A 25,396-nucleotide genomic window follows, 5' to 3' on the forward strand; every position below is an offset into this window, starting at 1 on the left:
TGTTGTCTAGTCATCAAGTTGTTTCTAATTTATAAGAAGTAATGTGTTTAAAACTATTTTGAGTAAAGACTCTTGGATGTTGTAAATTAAAATTCAGAGTTGTATTATTTAAAATACGTTGTATAAATATTTGAAAATTTTTGGTATGATAATCAAAGTGTGGTTGAAACTTAATTAATATTGTTTTAGTGCGTATTATGGATGTGATAGTTATATCGATATTTAATGTGATAATTGGAGTAATAAAGATAATACAAAGGAAGAAAATACTAGTAAAATAAATAAGGTGTAAAAGGCTTGCCAGGATATGTGAGCTTGCCTACATGACTTGTGCATCAGTAATGGTCATAGGTGAAGGTCATTACACGTTGATATCAAATTAACCTTAATTCATTGATTTACCATAAGTGTGTATATATACACAAGAACAAATTATTCAGGATACAAATTCAAACTATTGTTACAATTTAAATAAAAAAGAATCTGCTGGTTTAGTGAATTGAATTGATTTGGTAATCTGGAAAGAATCTGAAGATGTTTTTACTAACTCGGAGTTAACTTGTATTGCGGACTTGGTCATGTTCCTTCCAGAGCTTTCAGAAATTAAATCCACTTTTCTCTTCTTAGGTCGGCAGCCGCTGGAAAGTTTAAGTAGAAGGTTTAAAACTAATTTCTTGGTCTGGACAGATTTCAGCTTCCCGAGCGACATTCTAAAGCAATCGCTGAAAAGAACCTGAAGTCACGGGAAACGAAAAGAAAATAATTTTTACCACTTAGTATAAAATGCATATAATCTCTAATGGAGTCTCATTAACTACAATATACTGAAAAAAAGGTCACCGGTATGTAAGATAACATTAGTTTTCAAGTCGAATGTACAAACTTCAAATATAAATTGATGCTGACAACTTGTTAGAACAGGAAGAATGAATAGTAAGTTTTAGCCAGTGTAAGATACATACCTTCCACCTAGCACTTTTGAGAAGAGCACTGTGGCCATTACGCAAGTCATCAAGTTGATTTAAAGCTTTCTTGGCATCTAAAGTAGCTTTTGCCAATTCCTTGTCTTTATCAGCATTATAAAAACAAGAACGAGCTTTTGCATCATGAACTAAAGCCTCCCAAGCAGATTCACTTTTGGCCAGCGTTTCTCCATTCCCCAAAATCCAGAGGCTGTGCCTGAGAAGGCATTGAAAACCCAGTTACAGATTGCAACTATTCACAGAATTGCAAAAACTGAAGGCAAACAAGTTAATCTAGGGAAATACCTAGCCCTTGTAAGAGCAACATTAGTTCTTTGAGGATTGGACATGAATCCAATTGCACCTGAACTATTTGATCTCACAGTTGATATTATTATAATATCTTCCTCACCACCCTGGAACCCATCAACTGTCTTCACCTTCACTACAAAGCCATCAATTTTCTCATACTTCCCACCAAGTTTCTCCTGAATTGCAACAACCTGAGCAGCATAGGGAGAGATTATACCAACACTGAGCTTCTCTCTTGAGCCATTCCATGCTGTATGCAAAAGCAACAAATACAAATCAATCTAATAATACAAGAATGCTTTCTGATTTGAATAGGAAGAAGAGAGAAGGCCTCATCAGCACTCATAGTGAACTATCTCCTTAAAGGCCAATGCCAGTCACTGGAAGTCAAAAGGCATAAGCCAGTTAATTGATAAAATCCAGATTTAAGTGAAACAATATCTTCAAAAAAAATTCTACAAATTAAGCTTGTTATAATTACCTTTGTACAGAGTTCGCACCAACCTCTGCACAACAGCTAACTCAACCATATTTCTATGGCTATATCCAGCATCAACAACTTCTTCTCTTCCGCAGACATTTATGAAGGAATAAGGACCAAACATAGGCCATGGAAGATAATGCTTCTCATAACTCCTATGCTTAACACACGGTGCATCCAAGATCTGGTTAGAATAGAACCTTGCATTTGGAAAGCAACTGATTGACGGATGCATTCTGTACTGAATATTCAAAAGGTGCTTTGAGTGACCCAATGTCGTTAGCCTTTGAAATAAACTTCTTCCAAAGCCAGCTTCATCAGAAACCTATAAAAAAACAAGAGAAAAATTAATAAACTTTTTTCTCAAAATAAAGGAGGGGAGAAATTGCAAAGGAACATTAGAGAGGAATGGAAGACAACAAAGAAAGTCTAATTTACATACATTGCTTAGAACTGTAGCAGGCAATTGCCATTCATCACCAATAAGAAAGGAATGTGCTATTCCGGGCAGTTGCAAGGGTATGGCTGATTCACATTCTTTTAACTGTGCTGCTTCATCAATCACTAACACATTCAGTGGTTTCATTTCAAGTTTATAGAGTTTATGTGAACCGCATGCAGTGGAAAAGAGTAAGGACGCTGTTTGAAAACAGAATCGTATTATCGAATCCTTGTTCCTGGCACTTGGTAGTTTGAGTTCCTGAAGAGAATCACGGAGGGCTTTCAAAACAGAAAGACACTGGCTTCTTACCGAGCACAGCAAGAGTGATGTTTCGGCATTTTGGCGAAGCAATTTAACATCTGTCGAAAGTAAAAAGAGCTCCTCCACTTCTTCAGAAACTACATCCTCACGAAACAGCACAGTTCTAAAAGAATCAAGCAAGTCAAAAAGAGTTTCGAATGTCTTGGATATTATGTTCCAGAAAGTAGATTTTGGGTACATGGGTCTGTAAAATCGAGACACATCTTCTGAGTGGGTCTGTTGTAGAGACAAATCTTTCTCTTACATATTCAAGAAATGATTTGTGTTTCGCCTTCTTAAAATCAGTTTCACTGCGACACTCTTTCTCATGGTTTTCATTTTCACGAATATGTTCCCTCTCTTTGATTGATTCATTTTCCAAGAAAATATGGTACTGAGTGACACAATCTTCTAGAAATGTTATCATTGAAGTAAAACAGTGCCACCAACCGAGCTGGCCTAAGCACTCTGTAAGCCTTTTTACACGATAATCCAGAAATATTTCTGCAATCTCTGTATCAACCTTAAGTCTCTCTTTACTGCCGAATAAGAGGATGTCTCCCAAGGAACAAAATTGATCATCTGTTACAGAGGGTGTTTTCCTGGCCTCTTTTACCAGCTTTAGGACACGTGCAGCTACTTCTGTAACTGCAATATTGGTTGGGCCGCAAGTGAGTGTCCTACATTTCTTTCTCAACAGAGTAAGCAGCAGGACACTAACAGTTGTAGTTTTCCCACTTCCCGGTGGGCCCCAAATAAGTTCCACATGAGCCTTGTGGTTGCACTGCACTTTGTTAAGACAAGCCGAAACTGCCTTCCTTTGAGATTCATTCAGTTGAGACAGCAAACTTGTCAGAAATATCTGATTCAAGGTTCCATCATTCTGTGAGGAACAAAGACTGCAGCTTTCTTCTACCTGTATGCAACATGAAATTTGAATAAATATACATTCCAGCAAATATATAAGTGTAAAACAACTATAAAGTCCTCAAAAAATTGTTCCTTAAAATAACAACAACAGTAACTATATATTCACAAAACTGGTTCTGCAGTTACACGTTGAAACATATAAAACTAAAGAAACATACCACAGAACCAGTGGGCAAAAGTTCTTTGATAATCTTTAGGTTTCCCTTCATGTGCAATGCATTCCATATTCGTCTCTCTGTGGTTACATTCCTCAGGAAAACTACAAATAGTGAGTTCTGCATCTCATCTTTGGATGCAATGTCTTCCAGTGCCTTCACTTTGAAGGAAGTAGATGAGCTATTATCCTCATCGTCATCCGCTGTAATATTAGTGACTAAAGCAAACGCCCAGGTTCTCCCTTTCCTTTGTAAATTAGACGCAGTTTCAGGTTTAGTATCTGCTATGACAAAAATATCTCCAGGCAATGTTTTATATGGTCCCTTCACACGATCACTGAACCTGTTTCTCCAGTAATCAACATTTACATCAAACGATAATGTCCCGTGTGGCTTTGCCTCGTTAAGATATGTCACTTCAGCATAAGGCGCTCTAGCTATACTTTCCATAGCTGAACGTATTGCGGCTCTCGTCTCTTCCAACAATGGCAAAACATATGACCCAAGATAATGTTCCGTGCTTTGAAATGAAACTGGAATTTTTTCCACCTAGAAATTGAGATTAAATGCGAGAGATCATATGAATCCAAAGCAGTCAATACACAACTATAATTGAGAAAGCAGAAAAAGTAACAAGAGTTCAATTCTTGATATAGCTCAACTGATCCAGACATATACAAGCAAAAGCATGCATGGACAGCCATTGGAGCAGATTAAGCCAGTAACAAACCTCTTATATCATTTTCCACGGTATTTGAAAATAAATAACTCAAGCGTAAAATCCAATGCAAATCGAAAGCCAAAGGGAGCTAAGTGCAAACTACATAATTAAGGCTAAAAATGACCTAACATGCATGGACACTTAGGAGCCAGTTCGGGATTGGCTTATAAAAGAGGATGATTCCCCTTGGTTAGCTTAAGCGAAAGGAAATATCAACCTCTTGATACCAAGCTCAATCATTAAACAAATTTATGGTCTTCAATCTTTGTTCAGCTCTCTGGTTTAATTAAGCAGCCTCAAGATCAACTCATGGGCAATTTAAAGTTCTGAAGTATTTTATCAGATAAACAATAACCACACTAAGACATGATTTTATTAGTAAATTTCGGAGGAGTTTAATTGTAAGGAAATACCAAGTTATACTTATGCTGCCTTTGTTCCTAATTCCCTTTAGCAAACGTAAATAGTCTTATTGTGCCAAGCAAACTTCAGTTATGCTCGATTCACTACCAACATAAACAATATGCCACTTCTGGCGTGCTGCCATTTGTCCATAGCTATATCCATAAGCAAGAAGCACATGAGACACGAACGCAGAAATGGGCTTGGGCTGGAGAAAAAGCCCAACCCATACAAGAAAATATTGTTCTAAGTTCTGACAACTACAGCTATTCTTCTAAGAGCATCTTCTTTCAAAACATATGCAATAGGTATTATTGTATTCAACTTCTATAAAAGTGCAAGATACTCAAAAAACTGCAAAATAATATGAGAAACATAAGATTTTAATAAAAAAAGAACATCGAAGAATCACGTATGATGACAATGATGATGGAGGACAAAGTAAACCCACCTGATCCTTGTAAAGGTTATCATTGAATATGTCTTCAAGAGACCATGAAAACACAGCATCAATAAAACCCAGAGTCTTTTTAGTCACTACTCTATCCTTACTTGAACATTCACCTCCCATCTTTTCCTCTCAATATCTGTAGAAAAAAAAAAGAAAGTTATAGAAACCCGTTTCAGCTTTCACCCTGTAAAAGAACCCACAAAACAAAATAAAAGAGTGCAAAGTCTGGGGGTTTCTTAGCTGCAAAGGAAGGGGAATACGAAAGCAAAAATAGAAGCAAAGCTAGGAATCTGTAGTACAGGCACTGGCATAGATTATCAAGCCTTTATCTCACTTAACAGACTTTAAACAAAAGACAGAAAGCCATTTCCATTGCCATGCTTTGTACGATCGTCGAATGACACCAAGAAACCTTATAAAGAGGATAAAAAAAATATTGGTCTCATCTACGAATAGAAGTCCCCTACCCACCCAATTGGTGCCCCACGTCTATTTTTATGACATGTGTCTTTAAGTTAGTAAAATCCTTCGCAATTAAAAAAAAATCTCTTACTTCTTAAGTTGTCATCAAAATTTTAAATAAATTTATTAATTTTTAAAATAAACACTTCATCTCAAGAGTGTAAATATTATTAATAGAGATTATGAAATGATTAAAATATTTTTTTATTAATTTAAAAAAATATTATTTTTTAAAAAAAAAGAGCATCAATCAATGTTCCTCAACTCCCCAAGAAAGTGAAGCACCAAGAAGGGAGCACTGATCAATGCTCTCCAAAAGAGGGGAGCTCTAGTGCTCCTGAGATGGGGAGTTCTTTTTTTAATTAATAAAAAATTAATAAAATTATATAACAGTAATTTTAAAAATTATTTAAGGATAAATTATCTTTTTACTCATATCACGTCATTAAACTAACGAAAATATTGACGTTTTTGACTTACGTGTATCCAGTGAAAAATATTTTTTTTTGAACGAAGTGTTCATTTTGAAAATTAATAGATTTTCATGTAATTTTGATCAAAATTTAAGAGAGTAAAGTATTTACCCTAAAAAAATATAACAACAATATTGTGGAGTTAAAAAAAAAACAAAAGTTGTAGCTCTTAATTTTGACAGAGAAAACCTTAGAATTCAAGAACGTGAAAGGGGTCATGGCTTTTTTTGTTGGGTGTCGTACTTCTCTGTTGCCTTGGCTCTTTCTGTTGCTTTTATATTTAGCAGTAATCTTTCAGTCTTTGTTTAAAAAAAAAACAAATTTTTTCTTTTTATTGATTTTTCAGGTTTTAACATTTTTGTTTTTGGGGTTTGTTCAAGTTTGTATTTATTGATCCTATTTTAGTGCTTCACTTCAAGTCTTAGTTTGGGGAACTTTCGTCAAGAAGTCCCATCTTCGGTGAAGTGAAAGAGTGACACTGTTTTGGAAGACAATTTTGCCATTGAAGCAGTGGATTCCCTAACTATTGAGATTTTACTGTTCAACTTTCATATGTGATTTGGGACTTAACAGGAGTTTCGGCATTTGTAAATCAACAATATTGTAGCATCTATGGGATAATTTAAGTCTGGTTTCTCACCCAAGTATTATAGCATTTGTGATGTTGATATGTATCATGTATGGGTTTTTTTTTTTTTTTTTGATGCAAGAAATCGTATCAACAAATATATCAAATCTGAATAAGACCATGGATGCTGTGGACAAAGGTATAAAACTTTCAACTTCAATGGTACAAGAATATATTGTCACTGGGGAACTTTATTGGCATTTTCCGATTGCAACATAAGGTAGCCAAATTGAATATTCAACATACCATCTACATGTAGGATGGCTAGCCAAAGGAGACTCAGAGCATCTGTTTCAATGATTGCTTTTTACCTTTAAAATTAAATGATATTAAGCCATATACCAGTGAACTGCTTTCCTACCGATCAAAAATATTTTGTAAAACAAGATGAAATTACAGAAATATTATGCTATGGCCCTTTCTTTTTAACAGTGTTTTAACACAAAAAACCAAGGTTAAAAGTATCATTTTTTCTCAACCAATCAATTTTCATTAATTTCATAGAATAGTTACAAAAAGGTTGGCCTTGAAAGCCTTAGGTACAAGCAACGGTACAAGAAAATAGTCTGTTGCCTCAAAATAAACCAGGGGCATACAAAAAGAAAATGCAACACCTCAAAGACACAAAACAGAAACCTGTGACATTGCACTAGGCATAAATGATATGATACATAGCGTTACCAAGTGAATAACACCAGAAAAAAAAAAGCGATGGATGCAAAAAGGAGTAGAGAGCAGCAACGCAAAATCGACCGTACAGATGAAAAGCAATGGTCACCACTATGCAGAAAATGAAGAGAGTTTGTCGATGGCATACCTTGCTAAATAATTAGAAAAATAGTTGCCTTCTCTGAAGACATGGGTAAAAGACACTGTACCAAGTGAGATGCATAATGAGTCCAGTTCATTGAAGATGTGTCATTTGTCCCAAGAGTGTTGCTAGATGGTTTTTACCCACGAAAGAGCGACTCTAGAGTTCAACTCAATGGTTAGGGGGCAATTTGCATAAGGGGAGGCTACAAAAAGATGCAAAGCTTTGAGAATAGCCATAAACTCAGCGTGGTTTAAGCCAAGCAGTCCAAGCGGCTTGAAAAAAATTTTGATGACAAGCCCATTGGAGTTGCTAAGAACTCCTCCACAACCTGCAAGACCCAGCTTGCTTCTAGTTGAACCATCAATATTGAACTTATACTCCCCTAAAGGGGTTGGCATCCATGAACCCAAAATGATGATGAAGGGGAGTTCTTTTCATGAGAGAGTTGCGCGGTTCAAACCACCAACCCAAATCATCAATAGAATCATCACCCTCACACCCTCACACGCACGTATTTAAAACATAGATCGTAATTTGATAGGGTAAAAGATTTGGCGGCCATCCCATACCTTGGAGTTTAAAATTGAGTCATTACGTGCTAACCACAAAGACCACAAAGTTGCACTGCAAACAATCAACCATCTCTTGTGAGAAATGCTACTAAAGGGGTAGCCAGCCCATGCTTGTCAAAAAAATGACACTGAGTGAGGCATGCTTCAAGAAACATCCCACCTTTTGAGAACAAAGCCCAAGATAAGCCAACTGAAACTGCAAGTGAAGAGAATGTGTGAGCAGCTCTCTTCAACGAGACCACACTAGGCACACTGTAACTAGTTAGGACTAAAATGAATCCCACAGGTGGAGAGGAACACCTTTGCGGGGATAGAATTAAAGATAGCTAACCATAAAAAGCATTAAACTTTAGGCAGGATAGACATCTTTCAAATGGAGTGAAATCATACTATGTGATTGTCAACTGAGGAATCCAATAAGGAACAGAAAGTTTTCACTAAGAAATATCCTTTAAGGTCATGTTTCCACACCAATCTATCTTCCCTATTTAGAATGAGGGCAACAGAAGAAAATGAATTTAAAATACCTCATAATCAGATTTTTCTCAATAATATAAGTCACAACTAAAAGCGATGGGCCATACCCTATAAATCCAAGCATCGAGAACTCTCATATCTTTAACCAACACAAAAGAGAACAATTGCGGGTACATGGAGGAGAAATGAGTGTCTTCAAGCCATTTATCCAGCCAAAAGTAAATACATCCGTCATTCCCTAAAATCTAGTGACAAGCGTGGAAGCTAATAAAGTTATCAACTTCTTCATTTGAGGGGAGATTAATAATACTCCTCCAAACTGAAGACATTCTTCAAGTGTGAGAAGATGAAGGAATTCAGTGTTTTTCTCGCAATTTATACTTTTCAACTATTAATTTCCTTCATAGAGATTTTTCATCCATTCCGTATCGTCACCACCATTTAGCCAATAAAACTAAGTTCTTGTGAGAAAGAATAGAGATACCCAATCTGCCATACATCTTGGGCTTGCAAATTGTGTTCCACTTTACCTTAGAAATCTTGTGTTTGTTTAATGAACCCCTTGTAGGAAAGAGCAGCTTAACTATCCAAGTTTGCTCAACACACTTTTTGGAGCTTGAAAGACAGATAAATAGAAAAGAAGTAAGGAATCGAGAATTAAATTTATAAAAGAAATCTGACCTCTAAGGGATAAATACTCTCTACCAAAGAACAAGTCTCTTTCTGAAGTTGTTTATGACAAGATCCCAAGTTGAAGCACGCTTAGGATCAGCACCAAGAAGAATTATGAGATATTGAAATAAAAGAGAGCCAATCTCACATTACATTGCAAAAGAAATCTTGTTGTCCAGGGAGTCTGAAATTCCCATTGGAAAGATGCATGACTCTTGACAGTTGAAACGGAGGACCATCTCAAAGCAATGTAGGATACGTTATAGATTACACACACCCTAGACTTCCAAACACATGAAAATGATTGTGTCGTCTGCAAATTGGAGATGGGAAATAAATAAACTAGATGGAGAAAAAGTAATACCTCTAAAGTGTTTAAGGGATTTCGCATTAACAAGAGTGAGATGCAAAGTTTCCACTGCCATAATAAAGAAAGGGTGATAATGGGTCACCCTGGCAAAGCCCACATTTCATTGGGAACTTAGGAGTAGAGGAACCATTAACCAGAACTGAGAGCTGTATCATAGAAATGCACTTGTAAATCTAATTGCACCATTTTTGCCTCAAGCCCATGGCTTGCATAACACAAGGTAGGTAACCCCAATCAACACAACCAAAAGCTTTTTCGGAGTCTAATTTGAGAATGATACCTCCGTCATTGTGAAGTTTGCATCTCATATTGTGGATAATTTCATTAGCCAACATAGTATCGTCTATGATTTGGCAACCTTTACTAAAAGCACTTTGATAGTCACTAATCATTGTATATATGTCTGCCTTAAGGCTTTTAGCAAGGATCTTGTAAAGGTAGTTGACAAGACTTATGGGGTCATACTCTCATAAAAAGGTAGGACTTTACAGTTTAAGGATCAATGCGATAAATGAAGAGTTAAGTCCTTTGTCCAACTTACTGGTGGACATGAAGTCAGAAATGAAGGCATATAGATCATTTTGATGAAAGCCTAACTATGTTTGAAGAAGTTGAGATTATACCCATCGGGTCTAGGGGCATTTGCCCAGTCGTAACTTTACATGGTGGACTTGAGTTCCTCCATGGTTATAGATGCCTCAAGATTACTAGCATCATAAGTGCTAAACTTTTTGAACGGCAAGCAATAAAATGCTGGGCAAGGCCAATGACTGCAGTTAAAAAGATCCTTAAAAAATTCAAAAATGGCACAACGTACATTATCAGGTTGAGAAAGGTCGTTAATTGAGATTCTTGTTTTAAAGTTTTGGCAAGAGAGGGCTTTAGCCTTACATTGAAAAAGAGGATGTTCCTACCCCTTTCCTTAAGCCACTAGATAAGGGATTTTTGGAGCCAAATAGATTCGCATTTTTGTGAGGCAGACTATAGTTGCAGGATGGTAATTTTTTTAGCATTAGACTCGTCATCCGTGAGGTCCTTAAAGTTGCAAATATTATCAAACTCCTCGATCTTGTTCTTCAAAGCATTTATAATGTCATGCACATTGCCAAAGGATACTTTATTCCAATGTTTAAAGTGAGTTTTAGGCCTATTTAAACTAACTTTTAAACAAAAGCCCAAAGAGCCATTGACAACCGTAGAAAACTATTTTTGAGTGACCATATTAATGAAATAGAGAGCCGAGAGCCAACAATCAAGAAATTTGAATGACCTTGGGCCACAATCAACTGTTTCACAAAAAAAAAAGAATAAGGTAGTGGTCTTAAAGGGATCTTTTGAGGGCTTTTTGACAGAAGTCTAGAAAGCGAAGAAGCCATTCTGATGAAGAAGAAAACGATCAAGACAACTTCATTTGGAGTCAGGACTGAACCAAGTGAATTTCTTACCGACAAGCAGCAAGTCTGTTAGTTCACAATAATTGATAAAGTCATTAAATTCTTTAATCCCTGACTCTAGAGAAATGCAATCTTGTCTTTCCTCAATGTATCTCACAATATTAAAGTCATCAGCTACACACCATGAAAATTGAAGCTCAGTTTTGGAATAGCTCAAATCTTCCTATAGCTTACACTTATCATTTTCAATTCATGGAGTGCAAATATTGGCAATAACAAACTAAAAGTTATGAGAAAACTAGAAGCCAACATGAATGATAGAATTACTCTTGATAATCATTGAAGGCTACGAAAAGGATTTTTTTATCCCACACTGAGAGTAAACGTTTTAACTTGCCCACACCTAGGTTGTGAGACCAGCATAAATCATCACTGCCCTATAAACGCTCAATGAGTTTGCCAGAAAAAAAAGATAATTTGGTCTCTTGAATCAATAAAAATTTCACCTTATTAGTGTGGATTACCCTACGAATAGTGCTTAATTTCTGAAAGAAACCGTGTCCATGCGTATTCTAGGTGAGTATACGTATACTAAATCCCGTAACTAATGCACAAGGAACGAGAAAATTGCACTTCCAAAGAGTTGCTTTTCTTATAATTAAGGTTTGAATGATTAGAGTAACACAATAATAGTTGCTTGACCACAAAAGAAAGATAAAGGTGAATAAAGTCAATGCAAGACCACCAAGAGAATATATAAAGATAAAAAAGAAGGATGAGTAAGCATGGTCAATTAAAGGAGTAAATGTGCAAGAAGAGAACCTTTAAGATGAAAAGACTATTATTTATCACTTTGGGGGAGGAAATTCCTCCATTTTTTCCAGTGTATTTATAATTTCCTAGACAGAGCACTGAGCCTTGAAGCTAATCTCCTTACCAATGGCCCAAGTTCTCTCTGGGTCTGTCCTTATTAGTGCATTTCTACTTTTAAAGTCACTTTCCGACAAGGAAGCATTTGCGAATGGGCTTTCAGATTGATGAATAATAACTTTATGTGCCTGGTTTGTTGGTGTTTTCTTCACTGACTTTTTTCATTTTCTACCCTGCCTCCTACCTTTAAGAGCACTCTTAATGATGCCGGAGATATCCTCAAGGAAGGTGACTTTTTGGTAGTTTTTCTTAAAAGTGTTAGCCTTTATTTCTTTCTCTTATGAATCTTGACCAGCAAATTTGAATTAGGCAGATCTACTTTAGCAGAATTTGGGAGAAAGGAGTTAATAAGAGTAGGCGAAATTTGGTTTAAGTAACTACACCCAACTGAAGGATCCATAACTTGGGCACTAGTAGAAAAGGGGCTGTCATGACTTAGGCCAGTCAAATAGGTCATAGGTTGACTCGTATGATCATCCAGTGGCTTTAAGGGACTAAAATATGAGGTTTGTGATGGGTCCACGGGATTAAAGGAAAAGGGCTCACCGTCAATGGGGTTAGAGCTTTTAGTGGACCTGTCGGGAATGAGACAAATTGGTTCTTGATGTGTGCTTTGTTGTGGAATATGAGCTGGTTGTGGGCTTGTTGTGATGTCCAACCCTGGCCCAATCTGAATATGTGGAAGAGTGGGCTCAAGTGGAATATGCACTGACAAAGAAGGTACGGGTGAAATCTAGGCATTGCCATCACGAGCGGCAATTGGAGCATCACCAACAAAGATGAAAACAGAGGAGGAGCTACTCCAATTGTCATCTTCCTGTCCACATTGCTAGGCATGATAATCCATGATATAGTCAGGGGCAAATTCACTTACATAAATGCTGACAATTTTGTTACCAATTGCAAGACAAATGTGCTCATTTATATGCTCTGATGAACTGATAGTAATAAGCATGGTAGTGCATTTTGCACCATATCATTGACTTTTGTTTTTTCTTTTTCTATTGAAATTTCATAGGTGTGAATCAACATTGCTGTTAATTTCAAAATTTGAAGCAACTACATTATTATATTGTAAAAATTAAGTGACTAGTTAATATTCCCATTCCATCCTTGTCCCATTTCTCCCTTTTCCCCCAAAATTCCCACTAAAAGCTACCAATTGTCTAGGAAAGAGCATAATCACCCAAGGAAATAAAAGAAAGAATAACATGGGCAAAACTTCATATTCTACAAATCCAAAAACAATCACATCTCTAATAATGCTTAATTGCACAAATACAAGACCACACATTGTCACACACAAAAAAAAAATAAAAATCCAAATTAGAGTTCCTTTCAAAATTTTCAAAATAATCCATAACTTTACAAGTGAACTTGATCTAGTCACTTCATCATAGCTAAACAATCAAACAACAATCCTAGCCTCCCTAAATTCCTTTTATTTTCACCTTTTTTCCCTTTTCATTTTTTTTACATCATCATGACAATAAAATATAAAGTCTTTGTCCAACGTTTTTTTTTCTATAGCTTTAATTAACAACATTTTTTTTCATGTTCTAGTACTTCAGATGCTAAAAGCATTTCCTTCTTTGTTGTATATTCTTGAGGAATCCATCAATTTTTTGCAATGACGGAGTCAGGATTTCGAGTTTGGAGAGCGAAGAGCCGAAAACAATTTCTCTAAAACAATCATACTAGAAGTTCAATGTTTGACAAAAATATAAAACTTAAATAGAAAAAGTTCATATGAAATTTATACAAATCCTGAAAATTATTCTAAGGAATCAATCTTAATAATTTACTTAAAAGAATTAACTAGTATAATCATAAATAATATAATAATGACAATAATCTCAATTTCAAAATAAACTTAACAACAAATAAAAATTAACATAAATAATAATAAAAATCTCAATTGGAAGTAATCTCCTAAAAAATATTAAAGACTATCAATCAACAATTCAATGGGGAAGCAATTCCCTAAAATGCATCACCAAAATTAAATATAATATCAATTAACAATTCAACTAGAAAGCAATTCCCAAATAAAAAACTTAATTGTTCACAATAATTTCAGCAAAAAAACACAAATAATTTGTAGGAAAACAATCAAGCAATCCCTAAATAAATAAGTAATAACTAACCTTAGGTGCTAAATCAAATCCTTGTCTTGTTGCTTTCAATAAAAAATAACTAAGACGGTAAATTCTAAATCAAAATCACCAAGTAGAAATTATTAAATAAAGAAAAAAATTTAAAATTGAAAATATTAAAAAAAAAGTAAATAAACCAAACTAACCAATTATCATGTACCCAAACATTTGACTCATTGGTTGGTGCATTATTTTCTTACCTAAAGAGTAGGGTTCGAATCTCCTCTCCTCCAATTATAAAAAAAAAAAATACTTACCAATTATTATGACATGAAAATTGAGTTACTGATTAGAGGTTTATTGCCCAAAGAATGCTAGCAAGTAAAAAAATAGATTTTTTTTGTTTCTATAGTATTTTGTAAAAAAAAGAAAACAAGAGGTGGTGATTGTGAGGTTTTGAAGAAATAAGGTTTGAGAATAATTATATTGTAATTAGTTTTATTTTAGTCTTATTAAAATTAGTTATTAACTAATTGTTGTGGGGCATCTCACTTAATAAAAAATTATTGTAAGACCAAAATTATAAAAAAAATTTTAAAAAAAAAGTATGTTAGAATTAAAAATTTTAAAATTTTTATAGAGGTTGAAATATAAAATGTCCAAAAACATAAGAAGTAAGTAAAAAATTTTTAAATTATTGGGAGGCTGAGCCTCCACTAGCCACCCTCCCTTCCGCCTCTGGTTTCTCGTATGAAGAATTGCTTGTAACTTGTGAAAAAAGAGAAGAATATGAGGAAAACATAAGTGTTCAATCAGAACTTAATAAGTCGATTTTAAGATTTTTAAGAGTCAATAATTAGTGCACATACTAATAAAATTATAGACAGTGAAACTGTAATAATGCATAGCTTCTTAACTTCTCTTGTGAAGAATCACTTGTTCATCTCGACAACCATGAAGATTCTACTATCAAAACAAGAAAAACAATCTAAGCATCAAATTCCAAAGTAAACCAAAAGGTTATGATTAGCTTAATACTGAATTAATGACTATAATTAGTACCTTTTAATGAATTGAAAGATCTCTTGCAGGCACATTAAGTCCCAAATCACACATGAAAATTGAACAGTAACATCTCAACAATTGGGGAATCCACCACCTTAAGAGTAAAATCATCTTGCAAAACGGCACCACTCGTTCGCTTCACCGAAGATTACTTTTTGATGAGAAATCCAAACTGAGGCTTGAAGTGAAGCATTAAAATAGGATCAATAAATATAAAATTAAATAAATTACAAAAATAAAAATATTGAAATTGCACTTGAACATTTAATTTATTGATTAGTATAAGATCTTTCTATCTCAAGAGTAAGATTTGAATTCTTCTTCTCTCAATTTAAAAAAAAAATTAAAACCTAAAGAATCAATAAGAAAAAAAACTTAGCACAGGCTGAAAGATATCTGTTAAAAAAAAAAAGCAACAGAAAAAGCCAAGTCAATAGGTAAGTATGGCAGCCAGTAGAAAAAGCCATGACCCTTTTCACGTTCTTAAATTCTAGAGTTTTCTCCACCAAAATCAAGAGCTGCAACTTCTGTGTTTTTTTTTCTTTAACTCCAGAAGACTGCTGTTACATTTTTTTCTTTTTAAATGTAAGTGGAACGGTATAAGATTGCCGTTTAATAATCTTTAGTAAGCTAAAAACACATGTCATAAAAATAGACCAGGGCACCAAAAGAGGGCAGGAGATTTCTATTCCTCATCGACTTCCACACTTTACGTCTTCCCTAATTCTTTTACCTTTTTTCTTTTAAAAGTTGAAAGGACAGCCATTATTGTACTTGGAAAATATTTAGTTTTTTAAAGAAAAACCTCTTCAGGATTTTCGTTAAAGAGAAAAGCCACAATGCCTCTTCAAGTCTCCTTAGAACGAGAGACTTGTAGCTACATCCACACCCTGATTTACACAAAACACTGTATACTAGCCAGTGCATTCATTACCTACCAACCCTTTTTTTTCCTTTATTTGAAGATGTAATAAAGTAAATATCAAATAAAGCAGAGGATGTAATTGTCTCTTTAGCAGTAAACTTCTTTTTCCTTTTATTCAAAGATGATTTCGTCCCTTTCTAACTAACGGCACCGTTTAGGAAAGAAATTCACGTACCCGAGCAAGCATGCGGCACGTCACATTGTATATTATCCTAGTTACAAACAAATTTTGTTTATGAATAATTCTATTTGCATGCACTGCTTTTTACTCTTTTCTTGATTTGCATCTTAATCACCAACTCTCTATTAATTAAGTATTATCCAAAGAGGATTACATTGGAGTTTTTAATTTTATTAATGGATTCATGGCTGATAATTGGCTAAGTTGGCTGGTCTTGCTGCTGCAGCTGCTGATGATTGCCAGTCTGCTTTCCAGGGAACCCATTGCTTGCCATTGGCTACCATGAATGCTTGTTTGAAGGCTCTTTCTGGTATCTGTGTTGTCGTCTCCAAACTCTCTACTGGAGGAATCTTTTGATATTGTCTATACATATATCTGACCAAGTATGTTGTTGATTCTGATGAGTATGATGACTGTTATAACTGATAACGGGAATGATACCAGAATTCACTCTAAGAAGCAAGAACACTCATTAACCATCATCAAAACTGTTTATTCTTATTATTATGACAGTTTTTCTAGCATGTTTAAGAGCTAAAAAATTCTATTGGCCCGGTAAATTTTTGAATTTAGTTATTAACCTGATAACAATAAGCAAACAACTTGACTCAGTCAACTCAACCTCAACTCAAATCCATAAATAACTTGACTCAATCAACTCAACCACAACTCAGTACCCATGCAAAGTCACAGCCCACCAGTGCAAAGCCAAACACTTGGCTCAATATAGTAAAATGTGGTCCAATAAAGACATTTTCACAAGAGACACTGTTGAAGAATTAAGGTTATGGTTAGGTGCATATTCAAGTGGGGATGGTAATATGAATTAAATCAATCAGAATTGACCTCCTTCATTGTGATAAAGATTTGCAAGGAAATTGGCCCTGATCAGCTTTTGCTGACATAAGCAATTCCGCTTCACTCCAGGGAGCTTCGCAGAAATAAATAAAAAACTGTTGAGAGTTCCGTCAAGCATGAACCTTCTAGATATGGTTGTAGTCATCAATAGATATCACGATTTCAAGTCATTTTGAAAAGCCATTTGAGACAGAGTGGTCAGCGGAATTAGACTTATTCTTAGCTTCATTTTGCCACGGATTTTCGAATTCCGTGGAGATATAGAGGGTACATTTATTTTACAGTAAAATATTTTTTGAAAAATATTTTTAAGATTTATGCTTATTTGGTAGGTGAAAAATTAATTTTAGATATAAAATATTTTTATATTAAGTTTATAAGTATAAGTTTGATGAATATTAATATTTAATTTAAAATATTAATATTTAACTTTAAAATAATTAATTTAAAATATTACTATTTAAATTATACAACATTATTAAAATTAAAAAAATATTATTTTAATGAAACCATTCAATACAATTAATTTTTTATTTATAAATGAAATAAATATTACTAATAATTATAATAAAAAATATTTCAATGATTGTCATTTAATAAATATATAATTATAAATATAGGTTTTGGATATCTTACACAATTGATGAATATTTATATTTTTATAGTTATGATAAAAAAGTGATAACATGAAAATTTTTTTGAAAATTAAAGTTTATTTTTATTACAGATATGTGGTTAAGTGCTTTGAGAAATATCATTATTGATTTTGTTCATTTTCATTTTCATTCTTAATTTCGATATGAAAATCAAATATCAATATTGTTTTGTAATCAACTCCTATTTATTATTTTAAAACTTAAATAACTCCACCATGATGGAAAATATTTTTCATAAAATGATCCAAACAACTGAAAATATTTTCGACAGTTTATCCAAACAAAAATCATTAAATTTTCTTATAAAACATTTTACATTGAAAAAATTTTCTTCCAGTAAGTCATTTTTCGGTTACCGAACAGACCTATAGTCACTTTAAAAGTCAAATTAAGCCATTTGAAAAAATCGTCTCTAAATATTTTATTATTTAATTTAATTTTTTAAAATTTCTATCTTATTTATTTTCAATATTTGATCAACTTAAAATTTAAAAAATATATATTAAAAACTACTTTATTCATAATTTCAAAAGAGTAACTTAAATAAATTTGATTAAAAAAAAGCTAAACTCAAATATTTATGATGAGACTACGAGATGGAAAAAGTACAAATAAAAAAGAACAGGAAAACCAACATCTAATAATTGAGGAAGAGACAAGACAACTTTTAAGGTGGTAAATATTTTAAGCTTCCCACATCTGGAGAAGTATGTTAACTAATTATTGACTTGACTGCAAATCTTCCTTATTATCCCAGCTGAACCAGTTGGAGGTTTGATATTTCCCATTTTGATCATGGCAGTTGCAAAGTCAGACTTGAAAGTACAGGGGTTCCTGCTATACTCGGAGACTATGTCATCCGTGGATCCACCACTAAACAGGACTTGATCCGACTGTAGAAGACCTTTCTTTTGCAACAGGTTCTTGAAGTAGTTGTTGTCAAAGGAATTGGGCGTAACCAGATCGAGTGCTGCCAAATTACTCTTACCATCGCCAGGAGTGGCGGGACAACGGAGCCTGCGTTTGCTAGCAAATCCAGCGTCGATGTTACTTCCGTTGCTGTATATCCTTTCCTGAAATGTGAAGCATTGAGCTTGTCCTATAGTATGAGCCCCTGCACATGGTTTAAAGCTAATTTATCAGTGATTGTTTACAAGGATAATGAAGTGTATTGTAAGGATTTTGTTATGAATAATTTGTGCACAAACCTGACAAAGCAACCATGTCCCTTGCACTAAGGCCCTTGGCTCTAAAGCGAGAGATAAGGCGTTTAAGGCTATCGTTAGGACGTGGAAGATCACTGCAAGCCAGACATGGGCTTGCAGTGGTAGAATCTCTTCTTCCAAGCTTCACTGTCCAAGATGGGCCACCTACCTGAATTGTTTGATGAGAGAATTTAATCAGTCAGAATATTCAACATGATTGACGAGTGAAGTATCTAGATTTCAGGAGGTTTTATATTCAGCAATTACTCACGTATACAGAGGCATCCCTGGCTGCAACTGCAAGGATGTCTGCACAAGACACAACTCCAGGACAAACTTTCTCCACCGCAGATTTTGCCTGATCAATGACTTCAAAACCTCTTACAGAGTGGTTGTTCGGCGGTGCAAGCTTTTCGCTTGGGACTGAAGGGGAATTATCTAGTAAGATTGAGGCATCACATCCCTGATGAACAAGGGCATGCAAGAGACTTCGTTAACTAATTACAATAATCCATGCCTATGCTGGTAATACGGAGGTTATAAAAAACATTAATTTGTTTTATGTTACGTATACACATACAAACAAGTACCTGAACAAAGCAATCATGGAAATGAAGGCGAATAAGAGATGCAGCCATTCTACGCTCTCGTGCAATAGCCATTCTGATGGGTTTTCGAATGGTACTAAGTGCATTTGGGCATGACTTTTCATAAAAAGTAGAAGAAAGTTTTGCTTGGCATGCGCTGCTCAAAAGCAGCAGCATCACCACAGCAGCAACTCTATTCGCTTGGCATGACAAAGAGTTTCTAAATACGGTGACCATTTATGTGTTCCTTAAAAAAAACGCAAGCTATGTTTTGATTTGTTAAGCAACCAAGGTAGAGCTTTCGCAATGTTAATACACAAAAGCTAGGGAAAATGTGAAGAAAGGAGGATGACAGAGAGCTTGGTAGCTCAGTCACTTTATAGAGCAGGGGTAGAAGGATAAGAGCTGCTAGTCAAGGTCTCCGTTGATGGTGTATCGCCTAAGAAATTTTCAATCTCGTCTTTGTCCTGGGATATGACCCATTCGAATATGGCTTGCATGGAGTTACAACTGGACGTGGTAATTTTCCTTATAATACAATTATACAAAATCAAAGGGACCAAAATTAAGTTGTTAATTGATGTTTCATCAAACAATATGGCATTTTGTTTGCATCTCAGTGATAAAGGCACATCCATGCTTTTCTTTCTTGTTAATAATAGGTGGCTCTTCTTGTGTGGTAACTAGTCCTTATCCTTAAGCCATGCATTATCCAAATGATCAGTTGCCAACATTTTATTAGTAAAAGTGGAAAGAAAAAAAATCTCAAGTACCGAAGTTGGATGTCTTCGTGTAAGATTAGCTTTGGTTTGTGAGTCCTTTTCAGGATCAATACTATTTTTCCATGTAACGTAAATGTATTGACTAGAACTTATAAAGTAACATAATTGCCTCATTTATAAATACAATAATTCGTTTTACTATTCATGAAAGCTATTTTTTCCCAGGAAACCTAAATTCTTTAATAAAATTGCTCAAAAATATTGTTTTATTTAAGATATACAAAAATTTTTCATTTTTTACTTTTAAAAGTAAAAGTCTTGTAACTATTTACAAAAAATAAAGTTATTTCTCACTTCTCAGTGGGGCAATTGATATATTTTTTGGCTAAAAAAAAGGTGAAATAAAATTATAGAAAGAGAAACTACACTATCCTTAATTAGAGATTTAAAGTCACATATAGGACATGAACGTTTACTATTAGATACAAGTTGGTCTTTTACTTGTACTGTGGGTTTAGTCTGAGCTTTCTTTTTCAATTTTTGATAGCGAACATTTCCTATAAAGATCGTAATATAACTTTTTATTGAGTTCTTTTCAAAAAAAGGCCCCATGTATAAGGTTTTTTAAAAATATGCCTCCTTATCATTTTAATTATTTTTAATCAAGAGAAATAAAATTAGGACAAAATTACTTTTAATGAAACTTACCCATATGCTTGGCTCCGCACCTCAACTTGACCCATATTAACCGGTCTAGTATGTTTACAAGCTTTGTAACTCCTCAATTCTCATCGACAGACCATACATCTCGAAAGCATTCCTTACCGATTCAATTGTTGAGCATTTTGAGCAGTGATAGAAGTATTTTGGAGTAGTTTTTCGCATGAAGGTAGTTCACATATTGACTAGTGAGAGGAAGTTCACATTCCACGAAGAAAGGTAGGCATATATTTTTATTTTTATTTTTAACCATGTGGAGAAAGGTTTAGGGCTATTCTTATTCTTCATGTTATTCATTTATGGTTTTTCAGCAAAAACGTAGACATATTGCTTGTTCATATAGATATTTTTATTTTTTGAAATTGTTGAACATAAATTTGAATTTGGTATTGTTGGTGTTTTTTGGCTTGAATGATGACAACACATGCGTGACTAGTTGATAAGAATTGGGTTGAAGGTTTAGGTATTGAGTGACTGAAGGCTTACATGAGTGGTTGACACTTTATGCATGATTGGATTTGGGCATGGTGTCACTTAGGGTGTGCGTGATTGGGTTAAGCATTACGTGACTAGTTGATAGGTCATTGCATTGCTGGTTGATAGGTCATTGTCTTACTAGTTGATAGATCATTGCGTGACTGGTTCATAGGGTCAATAGAATATTAGATAGCCAATTTTGTTGAAGTTTTACAATGGTTTTTTCTTTTAGCACCTTGGAAAGAACTCATCATCATAGGAAGCAGATCATATTTGGCCATCACCAGATGTTGAAATGTGTTTGGATTATTTTCCTCAAACACTTGAACCTTACCATGAGAAAATCATGCAAGCCTTGGAAGAATACAAAGAATGTATCCCTAACCTTTATGAATGATCACAAAATCTGTGAGAATATGGAGAAATTTCGTTGAAAATACCTTTCAAGAAAAATTTTTGCAAAAATATCTATTAACAGAACTCATGATAGAATCTCAAAGAATAAAAAACAAAAAGCATGTCATATCAGTTACAAACATACATGACTAGTTGATAGGCATGCGTGCAGGAGTTTATAGGAATTGGGTTTAGGGGTTTAGGGTTTAGGTGACCAAGCATTTGCGTGAGCGGTTGATACCTTATGCATGATTGGTTTTAGGCATGGCGTCACTTAAGGTATGCGTGATTGGTTTAGGGGTTTTTGGCATTGCGTGACTTGTTGATAAAATATTGCGTAATTGAATGTAAGTCATTACATGACTGCTTGATAGGGCATTGCGTGACTGTTATCTGTATAGAATTGCATGAGTGTTATAGGTATAGCATTGCATGAATTTTATCTGTATGGCATTACATGACTGTCATTACATTTATTTTGTATTATTTGGGCTCAACTTTAATGCATTAATATGTATATGTTTATTTACTTAATAATCTATACTTCACACGTGCATTAATTATTTTGTTTTATGTATGTAAAGATAGTAAAAACTAATTATTGTTTTTTTTAATCTTCATTTATCATATTTACTAAAATGGAAATCTTATCCGTTTTATGTTGTAGATGGCCAGAACAGAAACAGAGCAGGAGAATGTGGAAGCTTTGCTTTGTGTGCCGAGGGACTAATGGGGCTTCAACATTGGCATTAACATGCACTGTACGTGGACGTATTTGCATGTCATACGTGAGATGTTACAGAAAGTAAATGAGTTGGAAGCAATGAAAAGAACATGTTTCGAGCATTTGATGGACAACGAATTAGACAAGAGTTTATTTTGCACTAGTCTTCTGCACAACCTAATGTTGCACAGAATTAATCAATCTAATGCCATCCAGGGTGAGTTATGGTTTGCCATAGGTAATAGGAAGGCTCGGTTCTCGAAGCGTGAGTTCTGCTTGGTGACAAGATTGAAGTTTGGTACCTTACTGGTCGTTATTGTCAATCCTTACAAAGTCATCCCTGGAGGAATTCACAAGCAATATTGGGGTGCAGGGAGCCAGGTGAAGATACAACAAGTTTTAAAAACGTTCAAGAGAGGGCAATTTCAACAAAATGGAGACTTGACAAAGATTGCCCTCCTCTTGATCGTGAACAATGTTTTATTCGGTTAAAACTATATACGAGCAGTGATTCCATAGTTGTTGTCGTTGATCGAGAACATCGATCAATGGAATACATTTCCATAGTGCACTTACGTATGGAGTCTGACTTTGGATTACTTGTTAGGGGGCTTTGAACCTCTAGTGGTGGGAGCAGAAGAAAAGAAACATTACCATCTATAGGGATTTGTATGGGCATTTCAATTAGTGTGCCTTACCCTAAGGTTTTTCATTTTTCTTTTCACGTAAAATTTTGTAAGGTGAGTAAAATGTTTTACAATTGACATGCAGTTTTTGGCCTTAGAGGCAATTCCTGATATTCAAAGCTTGTTTGAAAGGAAACGCTAGTCTAGACAGGTTTGTCCAAGAATACTGAAATAGCATTGTGACGAAAGGCCCACAAGCTTCCACATAAATATTGCAGGTTGGAAAGAAAAGGTAGGGTGAAGAACAAAACCATACTATTTTTATTTTTATTTAAATTTTTTTATTATATGTTAACTACCTTTCAACCTAATGGCAATGTATGTTTTGGGGCAATTATGCACAATCAGGACCTTAGAGCCAACAGCAGAAAATGTGTTGACCGCATATTGGGCTGACATTGATGTCAATATCTTTAAAGGGTAGTAATATGTTCCATTATGAAAGTTGGAGGGTTGAGTAGAATTCAATCCCTAATAAAAGAGAAAATAATAGACCGCAAAGAGAAAAGTGTGGTAAGACGAGGTGTTCAACAGAGTCGCACCACAGACAAGGAGGTCCATGCCCATTTTACTGCTATTGAGGCTCTTGGTGCTATTAAGGTGCTTGATTCTCCTCCTCATGCTCTTCTTGCTTAGGCGTGTAACCCTTCACTACATCCTTAAATGACTATAGACTTTAAGCACGAGATGAAATGAATGAAGAGGCAGTGAAAGAAGGACCTACAATCAATGTAGATGGATATGTAGATGAAGATGCAGTCCTTGTGGATAGAGGTTCAGCGAGACATGCAGATGCATAAGCAGTTAATGTAGCTAGAGATTTAGTGGCAGATGTAGTTGTAGATGCAGTCAATGTAGCTAGATATCCAACAGTCAATGCAAGGGCTGGAGGATCAGATTGTTCATCGGCTGATCAACCGTTATGGGGTGTGAACTTCTATCTTTTTTCATTACGTGAGTTATAACATTTATGATGTATTTGATGTTTTGATGTGTTTGATTTTTGTCAATATGTAAAGTTGGATGGATGAACATGATGGTACGCGCAATGAAGAGAGCATTGGTAGTGGGATTGATCTTGATGAGGTAGTTGGCATAAATCAGGATATTGCATCAGCTCATAGCTCACCTTCAGTTGCCCCACTCAAATATCATCTTGAAACTGTTAATGCAACCAAGGCCCCACATCCTGCGAGTAGTCCAATTACAACTTCCCCATGTCCTGCTCATATCACAACTCCACTAGAGGCCCCTCAATATGATCAGAGCACTCCTTTTCCTGAGGCTCGACCTCCACCTCAGGTGAAAGATGCATGTGTGAGCATGATTAGCAAATCTGTTCAAAGCTCATATGTTAACCCATTATTAGTCCAGTGCAAAGCGAAGGATGCTTTGAAGGATAGATATGAGTTCTTCATGAAAAATGAGCAAGCTAGGTAAAATGATAACTTTATAAGATATTAGGGTTAACGGTTCAAAATTATTGAATTCGTCGACTTTTTGACGTGGGCATTTTATATATGGAGGGTTAACATTCTGGGCATCGTAGGGCAAGAGGTTCTTGAATTTTTTTTCCATTTAAAGAAGTAGAATGAGTGATTGGACAGCCAACACATTGACGCATGCATCAGCGTCATGTGTAAGCGGGTGCGCGAGCACCATCCACAATTCTACAAGTAAAAAATATATATTCTTGACATCTACTTCTATGTAAGTATATTTCAATGAGTTGTAATTATTAAAATATATGTTTAGGGTTTTAGTTCTTAGAATCTAACTATTGAGCGCAACTTAAATTCACAACTTATTTTGTTGGGTCTAAGTAGTGAAATGAAGCCTCCCCCGACTGATAAGACATTAAAGTCGACGAAGGCAGTTTTGCTAGAACATCTGCTTGAATATGCGAGGGGTCGAAGTTCGCTATGGGGTTTGCCATGGCATGAGGTGGACTTAATTCTCATATCGTGCCATTTTGACGGCCATTAAGTGTTAGTGCATATCAACTTGTTGAAATGGAGTATGACGTTAGTTGACTCATCATACAGTCGGAGAAATGCAATTAAGTTTGGCTTGCGTGATTAGCATGTGGGTCCATTAACGACATTGTTTCCCATTATATACCATTAGGTTGGGTACTTTGATCATGCGCA

At 34.9% G+C, this 25,396-nt stretch overlaps 2 protein-coding genes across 2 annotated transcripts; both read right to left on the bottom strand.

The window, feature by feature from the left end:
- On the bottom strand, window positions 375-5,261 carry LOC18609917 (probable helicase MAGATAMA 3). Its single transcript, XM_018114805.1, has 7 exons — window positions 5,157-5,261; window positions 3,586-4,131; window positions 2,198-3,413; window positions 1,756-2,080; window positions 1,269-1,524; window positions 963-1,179; window positions 375-733 (listed from the first exon to the last, which is right to left on the bottom strand). Exons 3-7 carry the CDS (start codon window positions 2,696-2,698, stop codon window positions 461-463), a joined length of 1,572 nt encoding a protein of 523 aa, XP_017970294.1. The 5' UTR covers window positions 2,699-3,413; window positions 3,586-4,131; window positions 5,157-5,261; the 3' UTR covers window positions 375-460.
- Window positions 18,295-19,887, bottom strand: LOC18609921 (lignin-forming anionic peroxidase). Its single transcript, XM_018114547.1, has 4 exons — window positions 19,525-19,887; window positions 19,206-19,397; window positions 18,938-19,103; window positions 18,295-18,843 (listed from the first exon to the last, which is right to left on the bottom strand). The coding sequence occupies exons 1-4, from the start codon at window positions 19,756-19,758 to the stop codon at window positions 18,446-18,448; spliced, it is 990 nt and encodes a 329-aa protein (XP_017970036.1). The 5' UTR covers window positions 19,759-19,887; the 3' UTR covers window positions 18,295-18,445.

The sequence above is a fragment of the Theobroma cacao genome, chromosome 2, assembly GCF_000208745.1.
Source record: "Theobroma cacao cultivar B97-61/B2 chromosome 2, Criollo_cocoa_genome_V2, whole genome shotgun sequence".
NCBI lineage: Eukaryota > Viridiplantae > Streptophyta > Magnoliopsida > Malvales > Malvaceae > Theobroma > Theobroma cacao.

Bases quoted from the DNA above. Each gene is read 5' to 3' on its own strand.
- LOC18609917 (XM_018114805.1), bottom strand. From the start codon at position 2,698: ATGTACCCAAAATCTACTTTCTGGAACATAATATCCAAGACATTCGAA. The intron at 2,081-2,197 runs GTATGTAAATTA...GTTTTTTTATAG, and splicing joins CTGCTACAGTTCTAAGCAAT to GTTTCTGATGAAGCTGGCTT. The intron at 1,180-1,268 runs GTATTTCCCTAG...ATGCCTTCTCAG, and splicing joins GTTGCTCTTACAAGGGCTAG to GCACAGCCTCTGGATTTTGG.
- LOC18609921 (XM_018114547.1), bottom strand. From the start codon at position 19,758: ATGGTCACCGTATTTAGAAACTCTTTGTCATGCCAAGCGAATAGAGTT. The intron at 19,398-19,524 runs GTACTTGTTTGT...CTTGTTCATCAG, and splicing joins TCCATGATTGCTTTGTTCAG to GGATGTGATGCCTCAATCTT. The intron at 18,844-18,937 runs GTTTGTGCACAA...AACCATGTGCAG, and splicing joins GGACATGGTTGCTTTGTCAG to GGGCTCATACTATAGGACAA.